At 49.8% G+C, this 25,306-nt stretch overlaps 1 protein-coding gene and 1 long non-coding RNA gene across 5 annotated transcripts in view; one reads left to right on the forward strand and one right to left on the reverse strand.

Annotated features, from left to right (window-relative positions):
• Positions 1–17,857, reverse strand: part of URI1 (URI1 prefoldin like chaperone) — an 83,335-nt gene extending 65,478 nt beyond the window's left edge. Inside the window, exons 1-2 of one of the 3 annotated variants that reach the window (XM_077856651.1) lie at positions 17,682–17,857; positions 16,795–16,996 (exon numbers count right to left, since the gene is read on the reverse strand). In XM_077856651.1, the coding sequence (XP_077712777.1) occupies positions 16,795–16,996; positions 17,682–17,842 (363 nt within the window). In that variant the 5' untranslated portion in view covers positions 17,843–17,857. Of the gene's footprint in view, positions 1–2,426; positions 2,554–16,794; positions 16,997–17,633 lie in introns of those variants that run through there. The other 2 variants (XM_077856650.1, XM_077856658.1) reach the window with 2 other exon arrangements.
• Positions 17,858–17,982: 125 nt separating this feature from the next.
• Positions 17,983–21,363, forward strand: LOC144288810 (uncharacterized). 2 transcript variants are annotated; one of them, XR_013356803.1, is made up of 4 exons: positions 17,983–18,086; positions 18,564–18,692; positions 19,243–19,478; positions 20,209–21,363. It is a non-coding gene; the product is annotated as an uncharacterized LOC144288810 (long non-coding RNA). The 2 variants fall into 2 exon arrangements; XR_013356802.1 differs by having other exon boundaries at positions 17,989–18,692.
• The last annotated feature ends 3,943 nt before the right edge of the window (positions 21,364–25,306 follow it).

The raw sequence follows: 25,306 nt of genomic DNA on the forward strand, positions 1-25,306 counted from the left end.
ATGAGCAACATTTAAACCACATTACCTAGCATCTGTTCTCAACCAAGGCTCCTAGTGAAAATAATGTCCTAAATCTAACTTATCCATTGTATGTAATGAATTAATTTCTCTTTCCTGCATCTAGAGCCTACTAGCTAGTTTAAAAAATAATAATAATAAATAAAAATAAATAAGTCATTCAAATGTTAATTCTCTCTCACAGTGAAAAACCCAAGTCCTAAAACACATTTAACTGGATTTATATTTAAAAAGAAAAAAAAAATACTAAGTGCTACGCAAATATAAAGCTATAATGAAATTTCTCCTCGTCTCATTCTAAGAATATCCCAATACTTCTATTTTATTATATTATAGTTAGGTTGGTTTTAAAGCCTAAAAAAAGTCCCTCACAAAAAAAAAAAAAAAAAAAAAAAGGCTGAATATTTACTAGGTAAAGTTTTCCTATATTAAACTATAATTAAAGTATAGCTATCTAACTAGTATATTTTGTGGCATTGTGAGTCTCCCATTAGCTGAAGCAGATCCTTTAAAATACAGTGTAGTCTATTTAGGGAAGGGCTTTATCATCAACTGGGAATGATTTTACCTACCCGTGACACACATGCACATGCTGGTTTTATGTGCCAAAACATCACACAACACAGAAAAGTAATTTGGTAACACAAAGTCTACTGAAAATAATTATTTAGGTTCCCACAGGACTGCAACTGAAAAGGCAGTGTTCAAATTAACTAGATACTATACCAGAGAGCTGTTCAGAGCACCCCAAAATGTATCCTTTGTATTTCAGCCACACTAACATCAGAATAAAACTAAGGACATCTCTTTTTACCATGACAAGTAGAACACATATCAAGTCAGCATTAGGCACAAGTTATACTATGAGAGGCAGGAGTAATCTCTACACAACAGACCAAAGGCAATGGGAACCCCATCTTCTAAGGATCTGTTTCACTTTTCCTAAAAGAACGAAAAATGTAGTTTTCCCAAAAATGAACAAATTGTTCTCATGAAGTGTTCTCTCTCAAAAAAAAAAAAAAAAAATTAAGATCCATTAATGTCTTATAATTTACATACACAATACTTATTGGATTTAAAAAAAAAAAAAAAAAAGCCAAGTTTAAGACCCAGCAGTTGCATAAGGCACTAGAGAAAAACGATTCTCAGAAAAGGAAATCCAATGCACAAAATAATGCAGAACCAGAACAAAGTAGGAAAGAGTCCCACAGCTCATCCTAACAGGGGGGTTTCCAAGCAAACCGGGTTTTTTTAGGTTCTATGAAAAGTCCCTCATCTAACTGAACTGAGTATAATCACATACCTGGGTAAGTAGTTACCTTTATACAGGCATGTTCAATAGAAGTTAGGGATTCCCACTGTTTACAGTTTTGAAACAACTTCCTAACCCTTTCAATCAAGATTCTTCCAACAGGACGTAGGACATTGTAAGTAAACTAATGCTGCTTTTCAAAGTAAGAATTCCAAGCTTCCAGTTAACAGTGAGAATCTGAAATGCTACAGAACCCAAAGGGGAGAGGTGGGGAAAAAAAAAAAAAATCCCAGCTTAAACAGTAATACCGTATTTCTTAAATCGCGCATGCTTCCTATCTATACAGCCCCTTTAGGGAACGCGGAAGGCTCTTCCCTGTAGGCGGGCAGCGGATTCAAACTCAGGTATTACACGACTGGAGTGAAAGTCCAACAAAACAGCGACCTAGTCTGGGCAGAACTAAACAGCCACAACTGCAACTGCGCCTGAAGGGTCATCATTACGAACCTAAGAAAACTTCTCCGTGCAGTCCGGCAAGAGGCAACAAAGTATATACATTTTAGCAACATTGTTTCTTCCTTTCTTAAAGCCACACGGCCTCTTTCTTAAAGATACATTGTTTCTTTCTCAGAGATACATTGTTTCTCCCTCTCTTAAAGCTACACGGTCTCTTTCTTAAAGATACATCGTCTCTTTCTTAAAGATACATTGTTTCTTTCGTTCTTAAAGCTACATGGTTTCTTTCTTTCTTAAAGCTGCAGCGGGGAGCGTTCCCACGCCCCGCCGCTCCCCGAACCAGCCCGACGTCCACGCGCCGCGGCGTCCATCCCCCTAAGACCTCGCTCCGCCACGCACGTCAAGCACCGTCGCCTCCCTCTCCCCCGCGCGTCCCTGCCCCTCGGAGGTCAAAGGGCTCCAGACAAAAGACAACAAAAGCACGTGACAAAAGTTTCTCCCAGCACTTTCCGTCCGCGGGCCTAGAGGCTGCGCTCCCCGCCGGCGGGGTCAGGACGCCCCAGGGCTCGGGTCGCCGCGGGGCGGGGGTGGGGGGGAGGGGGCGGACCCTGGGGAGGGAGGGGAGGGGGAGGGGCAGAGAGGGGGCGGCGCCGCCCGAGGTCGCGGGCGGGAGAGCGGGGCCCGGAGCGCGGCCTGTTACCTTTTCCTGCTCCTCGCGGAGCCGCGCCACCGCCGGGGCGCGCAGCGGCGCCGAGGCCGAGGCCGAGGCCGAGGCCGAGGCGGGGGGCCCGGGGTCGGCCGGGGCCTCCATGGCGGGGGCGCCGGGACCTCAGCGGGGCGAACGAGTCCTAAACAAATGTTTCCGGAGGCGGCGTGGCCGGCGGCTGCCCAGCGCCCGCGTGCTCGCCCTCATGCGCCGCGCGCCCCGCGCCGAGGAGGCCGCGCCCGCCTTCTCCGCTGCCGCGGCGGCCGCTGCTCGCGTCCGGGCTGCCCGCGGCCGCATCTCACACGTGCATGCCGCCCGCCGCCGCCGCCGCCCCGGGCTCCAAGCAGCAGGCGGGCCGCTCCGGGAGCCGCAGGCGCCTGTCCGGTGCCCGGGCCGAGACGCGCGTCCAGGGCCGGCCGCGCCTCCTCCGCGCCTCCTCCGCGCCTCCCCGGAGGCCCCGCCCCTCGCCCGCGCCCCGCCCCCGCGCCGCACGCCGGGAAGCGCGCGCAGCCTCCGCCCTTGGCCCCGCCCCGGCCGGGTCACGTGGGGCGGCGCGGGCCGGGGCCGCTGGGAGGAGCCCGCCAGGTGCCCCCGCCGCCCCGCGCTGCCCCGGTGGCGGGAGCCGGGATCGTGCGCCGCCGCTCTTGCCGAGAACTTTTTATTTTTAAAGATCTTATGTATTTATTCATGATAGACGCAGACAGAGAGAGAGGCAGAGACCCAGGCGGAGGGAGAAGCAGGCTCCCTGCAGGGAGCCCGACGCGGGACTCGATCCCAGCACCCCGGGGTCACGCCCTGGGCCGAAGGCAGATGCTCCACCGCGGGGCCACCCGGGCGTCGCTCCTGAGAGCTTTTAATTTCAGCAGAGTCAGTTCTTCCCTGTGCCTGTATAATGAATTAAAATGTGCAATTATATGTTGCCGTGTATTAATTACTGCGCCTCTATTAATATAGTGCTATGTTTGGACTATCTAAGAGATTTTTCAAGGATAACTTTGCCCATTCTTTTTCCCTTATTTCAAAACTATGCCTTTTTCTTTTTTTTTTTTTTTTTTTTCTCATACGGCCCCTGTACACCGTAGGTGCCCAGTCGGTGCCTACTTGCCGGAGCTGGCCGTGACCCAACCACCTCCGCCCCAAAGCCTAACTGGGATGATGGATCCTAACAGAGGGTCAGGCTTGGCCTTCCCTGCAGTTGACACCTGTCTGTGCCTGCTTGCTCTGCTTCTCTTCCCTCTCCCCCGGCAGCTCCCCGGTCCACACACATGCTTTTTGCATTTGCTTCCAAGGAAGATGGAAGGAAAACCTGGGGAAATGGGGAACGTTAGCGCCTCTCTTTTCCTCACTGCCTGTCCAACCCCAACGCCTCCGAAAGGCAGAGTCTGATGGCTCGCATCACCTCCTCTGGTTCCACCATCGCCTCTGTCCTCAGTAGCTTCTTCTCCGGCCTCCTTGCCTCCTTGCTCCCACTCCTGCCCCCATCACGGACATGGTCAGCTCCCCACCCTGCCTCCCCTCCCTCGATGGTCAGCCACAGCCCACGCAACCCCTGTGCCAGTGGGAAGCTGTCCCACCCCTCACTCGGGTCTAAAGGCAATGCATTTGCCCCATAAGTGGCTGATTTGGGAGTGGGCGCGTGACACTTCACAAATGGTTTCCTGGTGGTTTCTGAAAAAGTTCTCCCTTGTTCTTTGCAAGTGTTTCCATAAAAAATAAAAATAAAAAAATTTAAAAATCTCTCCATCCCTTGGTGGGGAAGTACAAAGCGTATGGCCCTGTGTATTTAAGGCCAACAAGACCGCCCAGATGCCTCCTAGACTCAGAACGAAGTTGAGTCTGCGGTCAGCAGAGCCAAGAGATAGAACTTGAATTCTTGACTCTATCACGGCACTTGATTCAGGGCTGAACCGGCCAGTTCTGAAATCTGCATTACCTCTGGACTTACAGTTAAAGAGGCCAGTAAATTTCCTGATTAAAGCAGTTTGCATCAGGTTTTCTATCACTAGCAGCCAAAGACTCTGATTCATGCACCCCCCAATCTATTCTCAGCTCAGCAGCCTGAGGGAGCTTTTAAAAATAACCAGATCATGTCATTCTCCCGGTTTGAGCCTTCCATGACTTCTCTTGCAACTAGAATAAAGTCCAGATGTCCTACTAGAATTCTGTATTATCTGACCCATCTTTCCCACCTCCTTGCGCTCATCCTGCCACTCATACCAACCACAATTGGTTTCTCTCTTCTCCTGCCTGGGGGTCTTGGCATTGGCTGACCTGTTGCCTGCAGTATATTTATGCCAGATCTTTGCATGGTCTACTCCTCTGTATTATTCAGTCCTCAATTCAAATAAAGAGACTTTCCTAACACCCTGTCCATAGAAGCTCCTCCCCTCTCCTCCAAGCATCCTCCAGCACCTCACTTTTTACATTTTCTTCATAGCTCTTACCACTTTTTAGGATTCTCAGTTTTATCTGCTTCCATGCTAGTTTCCATCTCTTCACACTGGAACAACAGCTCCATGAGAGCAGGGACTTGGTAGACATTCCATGAACATTTGCTGCTTCCTTCTACGAGGTCCTAGTGCTCAGAAGTGACAGCAGAAGAACTTGAACTATAAACCTAGACAGACCCAAGTTGTGATCCCAGCTCTGCCACTTGCCTGCTAACAAGCCTTAGGCAAAACACTGAACCTCCTTCTGAACTTCATTAACTTGTACAACAGGTCTTAGAGTGATACCTGCCTCAGGGTTGGCTTGAAGAATAATGGTGATGACAAGTGTAAAAGCTGACAGTGAAAACTTCCTCCTTCCCTCTAAAATCCTTCAAATTATAATCACTCATCCAAGTGAACATCAGCCGCCTCAAAATACCTTCAATTAAACAAAGTTAAATTCCGGCAAATATTGTTGATCCACTTCCATGTACCCGGCTCTTCACTGGGAATGGGGGACAAGAGGTGAGCAGGTGGGCACCAGAATTGTCCGTGGATCCTGGCGTAAATGGAGGGCTCCAGACCTTAGATGAGGTTCTTAGAATTCTACAGAAGTTTATCTTTAAACTCAAGGTCAAAAGATCCTCCCCTCCGTGGAGCTCCCTTAGTACTTCATCTGCTTATCCTTAGGGCTGATACTGATCATTTTAATCCTTGTAATATGTGGTTTCTCTGTATTTCAGCCTCCCTTCCAAGGAAAGGGATCCAGTCTTTCTGAAATCTGAAAAACACACAGCACCAAGCATGGCACTTGCTGCACTTTGTTGCCATCTCTTAGATGCCAGTGACAGAAACTCAACTTAAAGTGACTTATGCAAATAAATAAATAAATAAATAAATAAATAAAGGCAGAGTTCTGGAGGACATCAGGCAAAATGGTGGAGTAGACAGCCCTAGGGATCAGTTCCTTTATCAAAACAGCGTCTAATTTCTATGGACTAGAAACAAGGAAATACTTCAGAGCCAACTATTTTGAAACTCTGGAACCTGAACAGATATAAAAACCAGAAGAGTGTGTGATAAAGGAAGAGGTCACTAACTGTTGGTAAGAGGCTTGTGTTAGGGGGAGGAGTGAGATCCAGCTGCTGTGCCCCATTCCTCAGTCCCCACGGCCCCATGCAGCTGTGGGATTAGCAGCCAGCATTCCTAGCAGCTGATGCCAGGGTGAGCAGTAAGATCCTTGTTCTCCAAAACTTTGGGGTTATGCACTTAGGTCAGCCTACCAGTCCCCTGAGAGACTGGTGGAGGCAGCACCCACTCTTATCTGGGTTTTAGCCTTCTGGAATTATAGCAGCTTCCCCTGACAGCATCTATCGAAGATTTAAAGGGACAGAATTTTTTTTTTTTTTTAAGGAAATCTTTGTCAAGTCACTGAATGGCTGCAGAGCCAACAGAACAGAAACTTCAATGACCACACATACCAAGGAATACACTTTGAAAAAAAAAAAAGTTGGAAAAAATCACTAAACAGATGGTGACAACCTCCAACAAGCAAAAACCAGCAATCCCTGAGGAGCAGGAAAATTAGATTTCCAGAGTTACCACATAATAATACTCAAAATGCCCAGTCCTCAACAAACATTACAAAACATACCAAAAAACAAGGATGCAAAGCCAATTCACAGGAGAAACAATAATTAGAAACCATCCCTAAGGAAGCCCAGACATTAGAAATGTTAGTCAAAGACATTAAATCAACTGTCTTAAATATATTTAATAAACTGAAGGAAATCATAGACAAAGAACTAAAGGAAACCACAAGACCAATGTATGAACAAATAGGGAATGTCAAATAAGAGATCAAAATTATAAAAAGGAACAAAATTACTACAGCTGAGAAATGCAGTAAATAAAAAATAAAATAATAAATTCAATAGAGGAGGGATGCCTGGGTGGCTCAGTGGCTGAGCATCTGCCTTCGGGTCAGGCCATGATTCCGGGGTCCTGGGATTGAGTCCCGCATCGGGCTCCCCCCAGGGAGCCTGCTTATCCCTCTGCCTCTCTCTCTCGCTGTCTCTCATGAATAAATAAAATTTTTTTAAAAAATTTGCTAGAGGAGCCAAAAAGCAGATTTGAGCATGCAGAAGAAATAAACAACAAACTTAAAGATGAGGCACTCAAAATTATCCAGTCAGGTACAGAAAGGAAAAAAAGTGAAGACTTAGGAACAAAGCCTATGAGCCCAAGAGACACCACCAAGCATACCAACATATGCACAACAGGATTTCCAGGAGAAGTGAGAAAGTGATCAAAAAATTTGGAGAGAAAATGGCTGAGAACTTCCCAAATTTGATGACAGACTTGAATACACACATCCAAGAAGCCTAAACAACTCCAAGCAGGATAAACTCAAGGAGGTATATATATCTGAGATACATTGTAGTCAAATTGTTAAAAACACAAAAACAAAAAGTCTTGAAAGCAACAAATGACAAGTGACTTGTCATATACCAGGAATCCTCAATAAGATTAGCAGTCGATTTCTCATCAGAAATCATGGAGGCCAGGGTTCCCTGTGGGGAGCCTGCTTCTCTCCCTGCCTGTGTCTCTGCCTTCTCTCTGTGTCTCTCATGAATGAATGAAAGAAAGAAAGAAAGAAAGAAAGAAAGAAAGAAAGAAAGAAAGAAGGAAGGAAGAAATCATCATGGAGGCCAAAGGCATATTCAGCTCTAAAAGGAAAAACAACCTCTCAACAAAGAATTCTATATTAGACGAACTATCTTCCAAGAATGAAAGAGAAATTAAAACATTTCCAGATAAATAAAAGCTGAAGGTGTTCATTACGAGTAGACCTGCTTCACAAAAAATGTTTTATTTTGAATAAAAAGTTATTCAAGTGAGTCTGTTGAGCTGAAATAAAAGAACAGTAAACAATAACTCCAAGTCATATAAGAAATAGAGAACACTGATAAAAGTAGTAACTACAGGGGATCCCTGGGTGGTTCAGCAGTTTAGTGACTGCCTTTGGCCCAGGGGATGATCCTGGAGTCCTGGGATCAAGTCCCACATCAGGCTCCCTGCATGGAGCCTGCTTCTCTCTCTGCCTGTGTCTCTGCCTCTCTCTCTCTCCCTGTGTCTCTCAAGATTAAATAAGTAAGATTTTTTTTAAGTTTCTTAAAAAACTTACAGAGGTAAATATAAAAACCAGTATTATTGTAGATTTGGTTTGTAATTACTCTTTGTTCACCTATAATTTAAAAGGCAAATGCATAGAACAATCATTATAAATCCATGAAATTGGGCAGTGTACAGACATGTGATCTGGGACAATAACAATATAAAGGGAGAAGGGCAAGACTGTATAGAGGCATAGTGTACACTACCGTTTTTTTTTTCAGATTTTATTTATTTATTCATAAGAGACACCCAGAGAAAGAGAGAGGCAGAGACACAGGCAGAGGGAGAAGCAGGCTCCATGCAGGGAGCCCAACGCGGGACTCAATCCCGGATCTCCAGGATCACGCCCTGGGCCCAAAGCGGCGCTAAACCACTGAGCCACCCGGGCTGCCCCTTAGTGTACGCTATTAAAACTAAGTTGGTTTTACTCAAACTAGGCTGTCGTAAGTTTAAGATCTTAATTATAGTTCACAAGGCAAGTACTATGATAATAACTAGGATATAAACAGACAAGGAAAGAAGGGAATCAAAATGATGCACAACAAAATAATAAATACAAACATGTAGGAAGTGAAGAATGTAAAAAATATAAAAAGATACATAAAAACATAGCTATTTTGCAGAATGAAGTCATTCTTTATCAATAATTTCTTTAAATATAGATGGAGGGGCACCTGGGTAGTGACTGCACTATCCGGAGTAAGCATCCGACTCTTGTTTTCAGCTCAGGTTGGGATCTCAGGGTCACAGAGAATTGTTATGGACCAAATGTTCCCCCAAAATTCTTATGTTGAAGCCCTGACCCTCAATGTACTGTATTTGGAGATAAATCCTTTGTAAAAGTAATTAAGGTTAAGTGAGGTCATAGGAATGGGGCCTGATCCAATAGGATTAGTGTTCTTATAAGAAAAGATACTAGAAAGCTCATTCTCTCCACATACACACTGAGGAAAGGCCTTTGAGGACACAGTGAAAAAAGCAGTCATCTAAAAGGCAGGAAAAGATCTGTCACTGGAAACTGAGGTTGCTTGATCAGGAACTTCTAGACTCCCAAACTATAAGAAAATAAATTCCTGTTGTTTAAATCACCCTATCTGTGGTATTTTGTGATAGCGGCCCAAGAAGATTAATAAAACAACGTTCCTCAAAGCAATCTATAGATTCAAAACAATCCCTATCCAGTCCCAATGACATGCTTTGCAGAAGTAGAAAATCCCATCCTAAATTTCACATGGAATTGCTAGGGACCCTCAACAGCCAAAACAATCTTGAGAAAATCAAAGTTGGAAAAGGTCTCACACTTCCTTATTTCAAAACTTACTGTGAGTCTACGGCAATCAAAACACCGTTACTGGCATGCGGATAAACACATAGACCAATGGAGTTGAATAAAGAGCCCAGAAGTGAACCCTTCCATATACAGTAAATTGACTTTTGACAGGAGTTCCGAGGTCATTCAGTGGGGGAAAGGAGAGTCATTTCAAGAAGTGGCATTAGAGAAACCACATATCCACAGGCAAAAGAATGACATTGGACCCTTACCTTACACCACTTACAAACATTAACTCAAAGTGAACAAAACCTAAATATAAGACCTAAAACTTGAAAACTCTTAGAAGTCATAGGGGAAAATCATAATTTTGGAAGTGGCAATTTCTTAAATATGACATCAAAAGCACAACCGACAGAAAAAGTATAGGTAGATGTGACTTCATCAAAATTAAAAATATTTATGCATCAAATGACACTATCAAGAAGGTTAAAAGACAATACAAGAAGGAAATATTTGCAAATCATATCTTATAAGGATTTACTATCGAGGGTATCTATCTTAACCTATATCTCTATTTATACATAGATATAAGTTTATATATAGATGTATTTTATATAGCTATAGATCTATATATTTGTTTATATATAGATACATAGATATATGTGTATATATAGATATAGTATAGATAGATACATAAAGATATAGATATCTTATATCTTCTACAACTCAGCAACAACAAAAAATTCAATTCAAATATTGGTGAGGGACTTGAATAGACATTTCTCCAAAAAAGATGTACAAATGACCAATAAGCACGTGAAATGATGCTCAATGACCCTAACCTTTAGGGAAATGCAAGTCTAAACCACAATGAAATACCAATTCAAGGATGATTGTGAAGGAGGAGGAGGAGGAGGAGGAGGAGGAGATGAGGGCAGGAAGAGGGAGGAAAGAAGAAAGGAAGGAAAAAGGGAAATAACAAGTGTTGGCAAGAATATAGAGAAATTGGAACACTCTTTCTTTGCTGGTGGACATATAAAATGTTACCGCTGCTACGAGAAAGTTTGACGATTTCTCCAAAAGTTAAATGTAGAGTTGCCATATGAACCAATAATTTCACTCCTAGATGTATACCCCAAATAACTGAAAACAGATATTCAAACAAATACATCTATGTTCACAAGAGCATTACTCACAGCAGCCAAAAAGTGGGGGGTGGGGGGGGATCAAGTTTCCAACAACAAAATAAATGGATAAACAAAATGTAATGTGTATATTTATACTGTGTCTACATATATGTATGAACATTATTTAGCCACCCTAACGGGGAATTAAGTTCTGATACATGCTACAACATTGAAGAGCCGTGAAAACACGAAATAGTGTAAAATGAAATGTTGAAAACATTTCAAGCCAGATGCAAAAGTACAAATATTGTTATTTTCCACCTGTATGAACTATCGAAAGCAGGTCAATTCATGGAGGCAGAAAGTAGATGAGAGGTCACCAAGGCCTGGGGGAAAAGGGGGACAGGGATCATTGCTTAATGGTTACAGAGAGTTCTGGAACTGGTGGTGACACAACATTGGTTAAATGTTACACAACATTGCAAGTGTGTTCAACGCCACTCAACTGTATACATAACGGTGGCTAAAATAATAAATTTTATGTTCTATTTTCCCACCAAAAGAAAAAAAGGAAGAAATAAAGAAGAACGAACATGGGCTTTGTGGCCTCATGTACCTGAAAACGTCAGTGATGGTTTCAGTGAAGGCCAGACCAGGAGCTCCATGCGTGGCATCGCAGAGATGTCTCTGCTCCTCTTCATGCTTCCTCCCGCACGGGCTTTATTCCCAAGCGGTTTCCTTAAACGGGGAGGCTCCCAACGTTCCGAGTCATCAAGGAAATTACTTAGCGATCTGATCTCTCAGAAGAAGGAACCTCTTTCTTCCTAGATGGGCCGGCTTAGTTGTCCACAGCTGGAGCCCAGAGCAGGAGATGCGGCAACTCCATTCAAACACGAGGAATGCTATATGTTGGCAAATTGAACTCCAATAAAAAACAAACAACAACAAAACAAAACAAAACAAAAAAACCCACGAGGACGGTGGGTGGGAGAAAGTGTCCTCCCAAAGAAAGTCTGCGGACACAGGATGGGATGCCGTGCGGGCAAAGCCCACTACAAGCTCCGGGCCTCAACGAGAGCTGCTGGCCCCCGGGAGCCTGACAGTCCCGCCTTCTCAAAATTTGTTTTTTTGTTTGTTTTGTTTTGTTTTTTGTTTTTGGGTTTTTTTTTTTTTTTTTGAACCTACTCTTCTCCCTGGTGTAGAAGTTAGCCAACCATAAAGTGATAAGTAATAGCAGGAGAAGAAAGATGAGAGTCCTAAATGATCCACTTAGGGGATGATCAAAGGCTGTGTCAATTAGGACTTATTAAGTTGCAAATGTGTTACAAACTGCCTTAATTTAAAAGACAATTTATTGGCTCTTAATACTGAAAAGTTTGGAAGCCGGTCAGCCTTCAGGTGTGCCTCCATTCAGTGGCTTCAACCACAGCAGCTGGGCTCTGGCTTCGCAGCGTGGGCCTCACCCCGGCTGTCGGGGCGCCAGGTGCCGGGGCCACGCGGGTGGGTGGCCCGCCCTGAGTGAGGACGAGAAGCGGGAGGCTCCTGGTTTCCGGGGCCACAGGCTCAGACTATCGCAGGGCCTCGGAGCTGGGTCTCGGGCCCTGACCTGAGCCGAGAGCGTGGCCCGCCGACAGGGGACCCTGGAGTGGCCCTGAGCGCTGAGCACCCCCAAAGCTCAGGCGCCGGCGCCAAAGGACAATGAGGGGTGCGGGAAATGACGGAAAAATCAAGCAAAATGTCCGTGATAGCTCGTGTGCTCCCAGGAGTTTGCAAAGGTGGTTGGGTCATTAGTTGGCAAGTGGGGACCTCAACTTGACAGCTGTGCACCCCGTGCCCAGCCCCTTCCCCAGGGACCTGCTTCCGCACCTCCCATACCTGCAGGTGCCTCCGGTCTGAGAAGCAGACACTGAAACAAGGTCAACAGGGACAGATGTGCGAGGGAACATGGGGAGGGAGCCCGAGGGGGCTGCAAGACCCCGCGGAGTGAAGGCCTTGCTGTCCAGGGAAGGAAATGTGGGTGGAGGCACCCATGAAAGCCACGCGGCTCTACGGAGAGCTGGGCAAGTTTGTCCTGAGGAGCCCGCAAGGCCAAGGTGGCCACAAAGGGGGCATCCCAGGAACGGGCCCACTCGGGGCCCCGCCAGGCCCGTAGGGGGCACGGGACGCAGGGCCTTCCAGCGCGTCGGCACCTCGGGGTTAGACCTGCATCCCGAGCCCGCTGCCACCTCTGCGGCTGTTACCTTGGGGAAGGTGTCCCGCCTGCTGCCCTGCTCGCATCTCTCTGTCAGACTGGAACCCTGACGCCCGCGGCCAGGGGCCACACACCAGGGCAAGGGACAGACCCTTCCATAACCTCAAGGGGGCGGGGGGTGCACGGGTGGCACTGGAGATCCGGTTCATCGAAGGGACCTGCTGCTACTTAGCTGCAGCCTATTCCTGGGATTCAGGCCCGGCATGACCCCATTCTCCAGGAGAAGCCAGATTTCCAAACTTCTTGGCAAAATCACCCGATTCTAAAATATTGGCAACTAGTTCAACTGTAAGACATAAAACTGTGCTAGCCAGAAACGCAGGTCTGCGGGGTGTGTGAGAGGTTGGTCCCTCGAGGGGTAGGCTGGGAGGCCAGGGCCAGAGATACACAGACGGGCCTGCAGAGAGGGGACAGTGACGCAAAGGCAGGGAGGGCTGCAGGGATGCTGGGCCATGAGGCCCAAGAGCCGCTCCCCCAAGAGGATCAGCTGTTCCCCACTCAGCGGGTACCACCCCTGAGAAAGCACGTGACCCACTGGCCCCGCAGCAATCTGAGAAGTCCCTGGTTTCTTTGAATCAAACCTCCTTTCTCCTTGGGTGCATTTAAGTAGGTCTCTCATCTTGAAAAATATTCACACCACCTGAATTCAAAGATACACTACGGGAGTATATTGTGTTGTAAAGCTGCAGCAATCCCCACGGGGTGGCAACAGCAAGGCGTAGGCACACAGATGAGGGGGGCAAATAGCAAGCCCAGAAAGAGTCTAACACAAATATAATCAACCAAGTTTCCACAAAGGTGCAAAGGCAATTCAACGGAGAAAGAATCGTTTTTTCCAGTAAATGATGCTAGAAGCGGATGTCTATTTGAAAAAAAAAAAAAAAAAGAAGCAGCTCTATACAAACCTCGTATTTCACACGAAATTAACTCAAAAACTTAAATCACAGACTTAAATCCAAAATACAAAACTAGGGCTGCCTGGGTGGCTCAGCGGTTGAGGGTCTGCCTTTGACCCAGGGTGTGATTCCAGAGTTCTGGGGTCGAGTCCCACGTCGGGATCTCTGCAAGGAGCCTGCCTATGTCTCTACCTTCTCTCTGTGTCTCTCATGAATGAATAAATAAAATCTTTTAAAAAAATACAAAACTATAAAACTTCTAGAAGGAAACACACACACACAAAAATATCCATGTGACCATGATTTTGGCAATGAAAACATCGATGAATTGTACTTTATCAAAATTTTAAGTGTTTGCTCTACAAAATGTACTGAAAAAAGAATGAGAAAAAAAAAAACCCAAGCTACAGACTAGGAGAAAAATACTTGCAAACCGTGTATCTGATAGAGGACTTGTATCTAGAAGGTATCGAGAATTCTTAGAGCTCAGGGCACCTGGGGGGCTCAGTGGTTGAGTGCCGTTGGCTCAGGTCGTGATCCTGGGGTCCCGGGATCGAGTCCTGCATTGGGCTCCCTGTGGGGAGCCTGCTTCTCCCTCTGCCTCTCTCTCTCATGAATAAATAAAATCTTTTTTTTAATTTTTTTTATTTATTTATGATAGTCACACACAGAGAGAGAGAGAGAGAGAGGCAGAGACACAGGCAGAGGGAGAAGCAGGCTCCATGCACAGGGAGCCCGACGTGGGATTAGATCCCGGGTCTCCAGGATCGCGCCCTGGGCCAAAGGCAGGCGCCAAACCGCTGCACCACCCAGGGATCCCAAAATCTTTTTTTTAAAAGCATTCTTAGAGCTCAACAATAGGAAGACACATAATCCAATTTTAAAATGGGCAAAAGATCTGAACAGATATTTCACCAAAGATCGGCAGATAATAAGTGTGCAAACATAAAATGCTCAAGATCATTCGTCCTTGGGGGAAATGCAAGTCAAAGCAACAAGGCGACACTGCCACACAACTAGGACGGCTGCAATCCAAGGAGAGGGTACCGACGGCTGGCTGGGGTGAAGCGACAGGAACTCGCTCTTACTGCTGCTGCGGGGGCTGCAAAGCCGCGGCGCAGCCACTTCGGAAGAAGACGGTTGGCGCTTCTGTGCAAAGTGAGCACAGACCTGCCCTACAACTCAACAACCACACTCCCGGGCACCACCCAGCGGATCTGAAAATTTACATCGACATGAAAACCTGCGCGCAAAGGTTTCCTGCAGCAAAGCAGGGAGGCTGGGAGCCAATATGCGTGGGCTCAGTTAACCCAGTATCCTGCAAATCAAGAACTGCCTGTTTGGGATTTATCACTTCCCGTCATCATCGTCATCATCGTAGTGGGGCCTCCTCTTCCCCCAGCAAGGGGAGTGACCTGAGGATTCCTTTTTTTTTTTTGAAATGAGGATTCCTGAGGTGTATCCCACCCTCCTGTGGGGGGAGGTGGGAACCCTAGATGTCCCCAGCTGAAGCCCCAACATCGTCGCCCTGGCTCCCCGCTTACGGTTGCCAGGTTTCACAAATAAAAACACAGAACACCCGGTACAATGTGAGTTTCAGGTGACAAGGCATAATTGTCCGTGGTGTCCACGTAATATTGGGAACCTACACGTACTACAGACAAATTGGTTGTTTACCTGAAATTTGACCTTGGCTGGGCCTCCTGGGTTGGGTCCCTCCCAGCCACCCTCCCGCCTCTAGCCGCCCTGCTTTCCCTCCACATCCACCCCCCTGCGTCATCGCCTTCAGAGTCAACACCGCAGGCACCAAGGGACCTCAGGTCCCCACGCACCAGGGAGAGCCACTGGGGAGCTTCGCTGCCTTTTCAGATCCAGCCCTAGAAGGTCACGTAGCATCGCTTTAGCCGCAACCGGGTCATCACAAGCAAGTCACGGAGGCCGGCCCAGGCGCAAGAGGTGGGCCATCGGACTCCATCTCTTGGTGGCTCACGTGTCAGAGAACTTGTCATCACATGTTAAAACCTCCAAGGGTATCATCAAAAAAAAAAAAAAAAAGAGGTCTCTGGGACTCATTCCCTATCCTACTCGGCCCCAGCCCCGGCCACCATCGCCCCTCACCTAGAAAAGTCAGGCGGCCTTTTGAGCAGCGTCTCCCCGCCGCCCATCTACCTCACCCCTGCAACTGGAGTCGCAAGCTCAGAACCATGGATGGCAACCCCAACACCTCCGGCCTCCAGCAGGCCTAGGGGGCCCCACGCGGGTCGGCCTGTGTGTCTGTTGCCCTCCCCGGCTCCTCACGCTCAGAGGCAGATGGCTCTCAAGCCCATGCTCTTCTGAGCCATGCGTCGCTTAGCTCCCAGATTACAGGCCGACCTCCCCTCAGCAAGCAAAGGCCCCGCGCCCACCTCTTGCTCCCTCCTTCGGGACTTTCTTCAGACCCTCCTCTGGGAAACCTTCTCTGAGCACCCAAAGGTGGGTCAAACACAGACCCCGCATTTCCCTTTCCTACACACGGGTCCTTTCACACATTTTCTCTTGACTTGGTATTGAAGTGTAACGTTCGTGCAGAGAAATGCACGACTCCCGTGCGCAGCTTGATGAATTTTCATGAAGTCAGCCTAGCTATGTAACCAGCTTTCACATCAAGAGGATAGGACACTTCTAGACACTTCTAGAACCACAGAGGGTGAATTTCCTCCCTCCCACCGTGGGAACCGGGTGGGGGGGCAGGCGCTCCCCCTTCCAGCCCTGGGTCGGCCGGGGATTAGGCCCTTGCCCTGCGCTATGCAGACTGCGTCCTGGGACTTGCGCTCCTGACGTTGGCTCTGCGCTGCCGTGAGCCAGGCTGGGGCCCCGTTCTTCGGTCTTCAGCGCTCCGGGGACACTCACCTGCCCTTAGCCTCCTGTCCTCCCACAGACCACCCCAACTGATTCCTCTCGCTTGAAGACACAGAGAGAACCTATAGTTCTTGCAGCTTCACGGCCCCCTTGAAGGAAGAAATTCTCTGGTTAATAATTTTCCATGCACGTACGTCCTCTGTCCTCCGCTTGGACTGTGAGTTCCTGTGGGCAAGGAGGCTTTCTTCCCTTTACCCTGAGTCCAGCCCTCGCACGTAGCAGGGTCTCAAGCAGCGCTGTGCATGGCCTAACGGCAAGAGGGGCGTCTGGACCCAGAGGGCCTGGGGGTGAGGCTCAGCCCCTGCACCCACTGTGGCACTTGGTGGTCCTGGGCCGTCTTCAGTCTGGGCTCTGCACCTCTGAAGTGGCCTGATGCTTACGATGCCCGCCGGCCCTGCAGGCCTCAGGGCCTCTGTGAGGCTCCGATGGGTTAAGGGTATGAAAGTCCTGCAGAAACCCCCACTTTTCCATCCTCCGTTCACAGCAGCCACACCATCCCCATCAGACCAGCTCCTGAACAAGCAAATAAGTGATTGAAGTCAAGGCCAGCATCAGGGGCATGTGGCTCAGGGGGTCCCACGGGCTCTCAGAAGGGCCCCAGGCTTGACTTATGCTCCACCGTCACCATTTCCAAATTCTTGATTTTTGAACTAGGAGTCCTGCATTTTCATTTTGCAGCAGGTCCCACAAATCATCAGGCCAGCTCTGATGAAAATACCATATGAAGTAACATGACACTGGACGGGGGAAGCCAGACCCCGGGGCACATCCTGCGTGGGGCCACTGGTGTGATTTTTAAAACTAGAGGACACTCATCTGAAGGGTTAGAAGTCAAGGTCGTGTTAGCAGGGCCCAGTAGGATGGGGGCGGGCAGAGAACAGAAGGACTGAGACCCCAGCCCGGCTCACACAGGCGGCCCGGCCGGCAGCCCTGCGGCCTCTGGCCCAGCAAGCAACCTGCTGCCCCGACTGTGTCCGCGTCACCAGCCCACGGTCCCAGGGCAGAGGCCAGTGTGCAGCTGGTCAGGGGCACGGAGAGGGAGGCCCTGGCCCCCGGGGCCCCACGGTGGGAGGGAGTGGTTTGCCAGCAGGAAGTCCAGGGAGTGGAAGCCGGGGGCTAACACGGGGCCGAAATGTCCTGCAACGCACACGTTTCTCTGCGGAGCCCGCACACCGGCCAAGGGAGAGGAGCTCCTGACCCCGCAGTGCTTCGCCCCTGCGTGGAGACAGCAGCTGAGCCAGGACAGGATGGGCGCCAACACCCCGGGGCGGCGTGCAGGAGCGGGGCTGCAGCAGGGGACCTGTGACCCGGTGCACCCGGCCACTGACGCCGCGCAGGGCCGTGACGTCCTGGGGACATCGCCTGTGACCGCCGGGGGGTGGTCTTCAAGGGACCCCGACAGAGCAGCAGGGTGGCCGGAAGGAACACCTGCCTATGACACAGCCAGGGCTCCAGAATCTGCAGATGGGAGGATTCCAGTTCTGTTCCCCCCAGGGGCACGTTGCCAGGTGTCCCCCGCGGCCCCGGACTCGCCTGCCTGGGCCCCGGCCCCCACCGGTGGCCCCCACCAGCGGCCCCCACCGGCAGCACTGGCCGCTGAGTGGTAGATGCTGTGGGACGCGCCTTGCGGACAAGAGCTCCCCTAGCTCCCCGGACTGAGCAGGGGGGCCTGTGGGTCTGGCCCCCACCCCCACCCGGCAGGCTGAGCCCGGCCCACGGGGCGCCGTCAGTGGGGGTGCTCAACTCCTCTTTGGAAGCCTTTCCTGCCCTGGGCCTGGGTGGGGCAGGGCGGGAGCCGGGCCCCTCACGTCGAGGCCTCCGCTGCTGGGCACCAAAGCAGCCCGAAGCTCCGTGGCGTGAAACCAGTCGTTTCTGCCTGTTCGCGAGCGTGGTGGCCGGGCAAGCCTGGCTGTCTGGCTGGAGGCCCTGGGCCGGGGCGGGGTGGGGGGGTTGGCACCCCGGTGCTCATGTCCCTCCTGGGCCCTCCAGCTTCGCCCTGGCCCTCCCTCGCCGGGACCTGGTGCAGTGGGGGCTGGGCCGGGCACCGGGTCACGCCAGCCTCGCCCTGTGAGCCACCCAGGGGCAGCAGGACAGGGCGCTGCAGTCACTCGGCAGAAAGCGTGGATGCAGAGAGAACGGAGCCCCGGGCGCTGTCCCCGTCGAGTGAGGGCCTCTCCAAGAAGGGACTAGGGAGACGGCTTGACCCCAGGTGGGCCACAGGCTGGGGACAGGGGCCACGCTCTGGGGGCAGAGACCAGAGGGAAGAGGCCCCAAGCGGGAAAGCCAGCGGGGAGCAAGCGCGGCCCAGCCACCTTGTGCTCCTGCCAGCCTGGGGCTTGTGACACGGGCCCTGACCCATCTGACCCATGAAGGACAGCACCGGGGGGGGGGGGGGGGCGGGGGGAGGCCTGTCCCCGAAGTCCCGAGCAAGTTTAGCTGCGTCTGTCTTTACTTAAAGCCATGTTTCCTGAACTCGATTCACATTCCAACGGGATCATTTTTTTCTCCCATCTCCATGTGCCACCTGTGCTAATATTTACCGGATATTTGTTTTTTTATCTAACTCAGCCCATATCTTTAATGTAAAGATTTAATTTGGCAATGATGTCCATGAAATCGTGAGCTTACATGCTCGTTACATATATTTTTATCGAACGGCACCGTAAAATAAGCACATAACCTCTGGGATGCAGAACGTATGACCTTGCTGAAGAAAGGGAGGTCGGGGTAGAAGTCGCAGAGCGGAAATCCATTTCCAGAAATCCGGAACGGCCCAAACGGAAGGAGAGCCCTCCCTGCCCGAGTGGAGCTCAGAGGAGTCCTGCCCACGAGAGGCACAGGGTCGGGGGCCCCAGAGCACTGCATCCCCCCCTCCAGCGGGACGCCGGGGGCTCAGCTCCTTACACCCTTCGCGTCCGTAGGAGCGAGTCTTAGACAAGACAACACTTCGAAAGGGGAGTGAACAGAAGGAAACGCGCTGCCGCGATGGTAGCTAGTAAGCAGAAAGCAGAACAAAACGAGGACAAAACCTGCCTTCGGGCAGCGCACGTGGGATCGCCTCGCCCCCCCGTGGGAGGCCGGGTCGGGCCTGAGCCGGGTGGGTGCGCGGCGGCCCTCGGGGGACGGCTGGGCCTCCTGCACGGAGGCTTCCCGGAGGAGGCCTCGCGGAGCTGTCCCCAGACAGCGGGGACTAGGCAGTGACCTTTCCCGCCCAGCATCGCGCTTTCGGGGGCAGAGCCGGAGCGGCCCGGGCGGCACAGGGGCTTCCAGAGGAGGCCACGTGTTTCCCAGGCCTGGGTCTCCAGTGTGTCGCGGGAGCAGAGGTCCCCAGGCCTCGAGCAGGGGTCGCCGTTCCACGTGAACACTCTGTGGCTGCCAGCGTGCGGGTCCCCAGGTTGGGCCTATGTCGCTCCGGGCCCAGCCTGGCCGCGGGGGCCTGTCCCGGGCAGCACTGCTCATGGTGGAGCTGCCGTCAGGGGCTTGGCATGCACGGACCCCAGGCCCTTTGCTGATGGGGGTTGTAGCCCCCTCTGCTAGCTCGGGGTGGCTCCTCTTAGAAACACCCTCCTCAGGGGACAGTGAGCCCACGGACAAGTCAGGACCACAGATCCTAGTGTTCTGGAGGCCTTCAGTTCTGAGGGGGCCCTGACTTCACAATGGGGGCCCCTGTAACCCCCAGGCTGGTGGAGAAGGGTGCTGGCCCCAAAGGGTGCTTTCTTTTCCAGGGAAACGAGGCTAACCAAGTACGCCAGGGTTTGGCGTGCGGATGGATGTGTGCGCTGGTGCTGTTGACTCCACAGCGACTCAGGCTCCTCTAAGGCACGGAAGCCTCACGCCCGTACCGATAGTCACCAAAGAATGACTAAATGAGTGGGAAGCCCCTCTTACCTCTTACCTCCAGCTGCACAGGTGCCAGTCTCCTGCGCCAAGACCGGGGCCAGGCAGGTGGCGGCCTGGAATCAGCCTACCCCTTGCTCGCTGTGGGATCCTGCCCAAGTCACTAGACCGCTCTGAGCCTTGCTTTCCTCGTGTGGACATGGGCGGACAGCCCGTCACACTCATCTCACAGCCATTGCGAGGAGCCAAGGAGATGATGCTTGGGCAGAGCTTCGGGTGGCGCTTGGCACAGCTGAACCAGGTGACGGCCGGCGGAGGAGGAGGAGGAAGACGGAGACGCCCATGACAACGTACGCCGTTTGCAGTCCTTGGCCTCAGTCCGCTCTGTTTTTCCGTAGAGCAGCGTCCTCCAGTACCTGGTCGCAGACCCTTCACAGGCCTAAAAGTCATCTTAGGGTACCAACGACCTCTTGTTTATGTTGCTCTATCAATTGATATTCACTATACATCGAAACAGAATCCATATACGTGTTTAATAGTTCACTGAGAAGTGACGATAGCAAACCCACAATATGTTCGCATACATAAAATATTTTTGCTGAAAAATTACTTTTTTGAATTTACGGTTTTGCAGTTTTGCAAGTCGCTGTTATGTCTGGCCTAAAAGAAGACAACTGGATCCTCGTATCTATTTCTGCATTCAGGCTCCTTCCATCTGCTGTTTCTGTTGAAGAATGTGAGGAAAATCTAGACTCGCGCAGATATGTAATTGCAAAAGGGAGAAGTATTTTAATAGCCTGTTCAGATCACCATGGATAGTCCTTGACTCTGTACCAGAACTCAGGGAGTGGTGGTTTCTTAAAAGAAACTTATCGTGTGGAATCTGGAAACATACTGCTGAATTTTTTGTGCTCTTTTTTCACTGAACTTCTTTACTTGCGCTGTGCCTTTAAAGTGCATTTATTTGCAGGCCGCTTATAGTTCGGTCCTGCTTTTTTATCCCATCTGACAGTCTCTATCTTTTAGTAAATGTGTTGACATCATTTGTATTTTTTTTAAAGATTTTGTTTATGTATTTGAGAGAGAGACAGAGATAGCGACTGAGAGCACCATGGAGAGGAGAGGGAGGAGCAGGCTCCCTGCTGAGCTTGATCCCAGGACCCCGGGGGTCATGACCTGACGGCAGGCGCTTCACCAGCGGAGCCACCCAGGCACCCCAGGTCATTGGTATTTAAGATAATTAGTTATATGATCAGGTTTAAGCCCACCATCTACTTATCTTCTATTCTTTCCATTTGGTCTTTGTTCTTTTTTCCCCCTCTCTTTTTTTCTACCACCTTTGGGCTTAAGTATATTTTATTCCATTTTTCTTTCTTTTTTTTTTTTTAGATTTTATTTTTTTCCATTTTTCTTTATTATTGGGTTATCCCTTATACTTCTTTTAAAATTATCATCTGTCTTCCTCGATGCTTATATATGCATCTTTATTTTTTTTTAAGATTTTATTTATTCATTTGACAGAGAGAGAACAGGAGGAGTCAAACAGGGGGAGAGAGTAGGGGAGGGGGAGAACCCCAAGCCGACTGTGTGCTGGGCGCGCAGCCCGATGCCAGACTCCACCTCACCACCCCGAGGTCATGACCTGAGCTGAAACCAAGCTTCTGACACTTAACCCACTGAGCCACCAGGCGCCCCTGCATGTGCATCTTTAATTAATAACAGTCCTCCCCTCAAATATTATATCATTTTACTTATAATGTAAGAACCTTACAACACAACAACGTTCCCTCTTACATGTTGTACTATTATACATTTTGCTATCATAGATGCTCTCCACGCTTAATAAACTGCTACCATTTTCACTCTAGATGGTTAATTATCTTCTAAGTGATCAAAAGTAAGAAAAAAATGTACACTTTTTCTACATTTACCTTCATTTTAACCTTTCCCAGTGATCTTTCTGAGTGTAGGTAGGAGATTCTGTTTGGTTCTGAGCCTCTGAGGTTCTTTCTGACACCAGGTGTGTGGCATCCTTTCCACACCAACTTTTCTGACACCAACCGGTGAACAACAACTGGATTCGATCCGGTCACTCACTCCTTATGTCAGCAAAGACCCCACACAGGTTAAGGGCTCAGTGCCCACTTCAGATGCCGGCTGCAGAAGAGGTACCCAACCTACCCACACTCTGCAAATTTCGGGGTTCCTGTGACCCGCCCAGACTCAGTAATTTCCTAGAACAGCTCACATAATTCAAATGGAAAATATTTACATTTGCCAATTTATTATAAAGGATACAGCTCAGGAAGAGCCAAAGGAAGAGCCGCGTACGGTGGGAGATGGGGGTGAGCCAGGAGATTTCATGTCCCCTCCGGGTGCCAAGCTGTCCCAATTCCCAGGAAGCCCCCAAATCTCACTGTGCAGCAGTTTTGTGGAGCTCAACCTCCATCCCCCTTCCCTCCTGGAGGCCAGTGGGTGGGGCTGGGAGTTCCAACCCTCTAACCACTTGGTCTTTCCGGTGGCCAGCCCCACCCTGAGAAGTCCCACAATTAGGACAGCTCATTAACATAAAGTCAGGTGTCAGCAAAAGAGGCTTGATGTGAATAACAAAAGACATTCTCACTCCTGGGAAATCCCAAGGGCTTGGGCGGGGAGCTCCAGGTCAGATGCTGAGGACAAAGACCAAATATATTTTTGGTGCCATATACCATATTCCTTTGCCTAAAGAACTTTCTTTCGCAAGTCTTCCAAGGAAAGTCTGCAGGTACTAAATTCCCTCAGACCTGAAAAGGTCTTTATATTGAAACCAAGCAAAAATATTGAGAGATTTTTAATGGGTATCAAAAAGCTGATTCTGTTGGCAGTTTTGTATCTTGAGGGTGGGTCGTTTTTTTCTGGCATTTTTACGTGTCTCATAATTTCGTAAGCGGCGGGGCGCCTGGGTGGCTCAGTCGGTTGGGCGTCTGCCATTGGCTCTGGTTGTGGTCCTGCAGTCCTGGGGTCGAACCCCATCGAGCCCCCATTGGGCTCCCTGCTCACCAGGGAGCCTGCTCCTCCTTCCTCTTATGCTCTCTCTCCTTACTTGCTCTCAAATGAATAAATAAAATTTTTTTAAAATTAATTAATTATCTATTTTTAATCTTTTAATGGATGCTGAGCATCTCGTATAGGATATCGGAGGCTGAAGAAAGCCAGTATGCCTGGAAATGGGTACCCGTCTCCTGCTTGGCCATCACGTGGGCAGTTGAGGCAGTCAGGTCAGAAGTCAATTGGGGTTTGGGTTTTGTTGCTATGGTGTGTGTCAGTGGAAGAGCAGGTTCAGGTTCCTAAGCACGAACCTGGGCTTCGGGTGGGCCTCCCCTGGGTACCCACAGGTCAGAAGGGCACGTTAGGGTTTTTGTGCCAGAGGGGAGTCAGGAAGAAGGACTTTCCTGCAGGAGTGCCCGATCCTGTCCTCCAGGCCTGCGGCAGCACGGGCACCTTTGTCCACTGGGCCCTGCCCTGGGCCTCATAGTGACCTGCCGGAGGCCTGTGGAAGCTCCCCTTGAGCTGACCGTGCCCAGGGGTCTGCATTCTTTGTTGTTGTTGTTTTTAAAGATTTTATGCATTTATTTGACAGAGAGCATGAGCGAACACAAGCAGGGGGAGGAGAAGCAGGGACCCCAGCCCTGGGCTCCATCGCAGGCCCCCGCGATCATGACCTGAGCCCAGGGCAGACGCTTCACGGACGGAGCCCCCCAGGCACCCCCAGTTCTATATTCTTACGTGAGTCCACACTCAGGCGGTTAACAACTTGCCGACAATTGTAGCTGGATCCGTTTTCCCTCTTGCATGACACACGGAGCTTACTCATGTCACACGTCTGCAGGTTCTCGCCTTTCCTTAGATTTCCGTAGCCACCGAGCTGTCCTAGCACCTCTGCTCCCTGATAGCTCGAGAACATTCTCGACTTGGTAGCTTACCTGGCTTTTTCCTGCTGTCAGGGTGGGAGCGATGCTATTTCCCACCTTCCAGACCTGCCCTGTAAAATCCATCTTGCGCTCGGAATGGATGTTGTGACCCGTGCCATGGTCATTTGGAAAATATCGGTTCATTAAGTCAGAGCTTCCAAGTGTCGAAGTACTTATACGATATCAGAAATCAAATTTCTAATATCGCCACTGATCTCACCAGAAGTCTGTAACTACTGAGAAGCTGTCAGGCTCGTGGTGGTGGAGTTTTCCCAAAACTCTAGTGTTTACCTTGAAATCTTGAATTTCATCGTCGGGCACGTGCGATCCTGCCAGTGGTTTTCTTTGACGAGAGAGGCTCATTTTGTTCATTTTTCAGAAAATGTCTGCCAAACACCCAAGTCTAAAAAACCGTAGTTTTACGCGTCAGGCTTTCTTTGAAGTGAAAATGATGTTCCGTGAGAAAAAAAAAAAAAAAAAGCAGCCGGTTCAGCTCACCGTGGAAACACCCGCAGACGCCTTAGCGGGACGGGACGCCGTCGGCCTGGCAGGCGGCAGGATGGCTCTGGGGGCACCTTCGAAAGATGAGTCCCCGATGGCGGGGATTTATTGACAATTTTTACTGCTTCGTTAGGGACTTTCTAAAGTGTAAGTGGATTGTGGTGGTGGTGGTGGTGAGCTACTGGCACGAAGAACACGATGATCCCTAGAACTTTGGGCGCCCGCTCGGTGAGTGCCCAGCGTCCAGCTTTCCGCCCTTTGTTCCTGCACCCGTCAGCGCGCAGAGGGAGAGACTGTCAGAGGCCTGGGACGTCTTAGCATCACCACGAGTCCCCGTAAATTATAAAATACTCTCTACTTTGTGGGCCCCTTGAAAATATCTCAGGGACCCCCAGGGGTCCACAGACCACCCACTCTGAGAACCACTTCCGTAGAACCTGGCACAGTGCCTGGCACAGGGTAGAAATGGAATCAACAACAACAACAAAAAAAAAACAGAAATTCAATCAACAATTGTTGGATAAAGAGATGAAGT

The sequence above is a fragment of the Canis aureus genome, chromosome 1 (assembly GCF_053574225.1).
Source record: "Canis aureus isolate CA01 chromosome 1, VMU_Caureus_v.1.0, whole genome shotgun sequence".
NCBI lineage: Eukaryota > Metazoa > Chordata > Mammalia > Carnivora > Canidae > Canis > Canis aureus.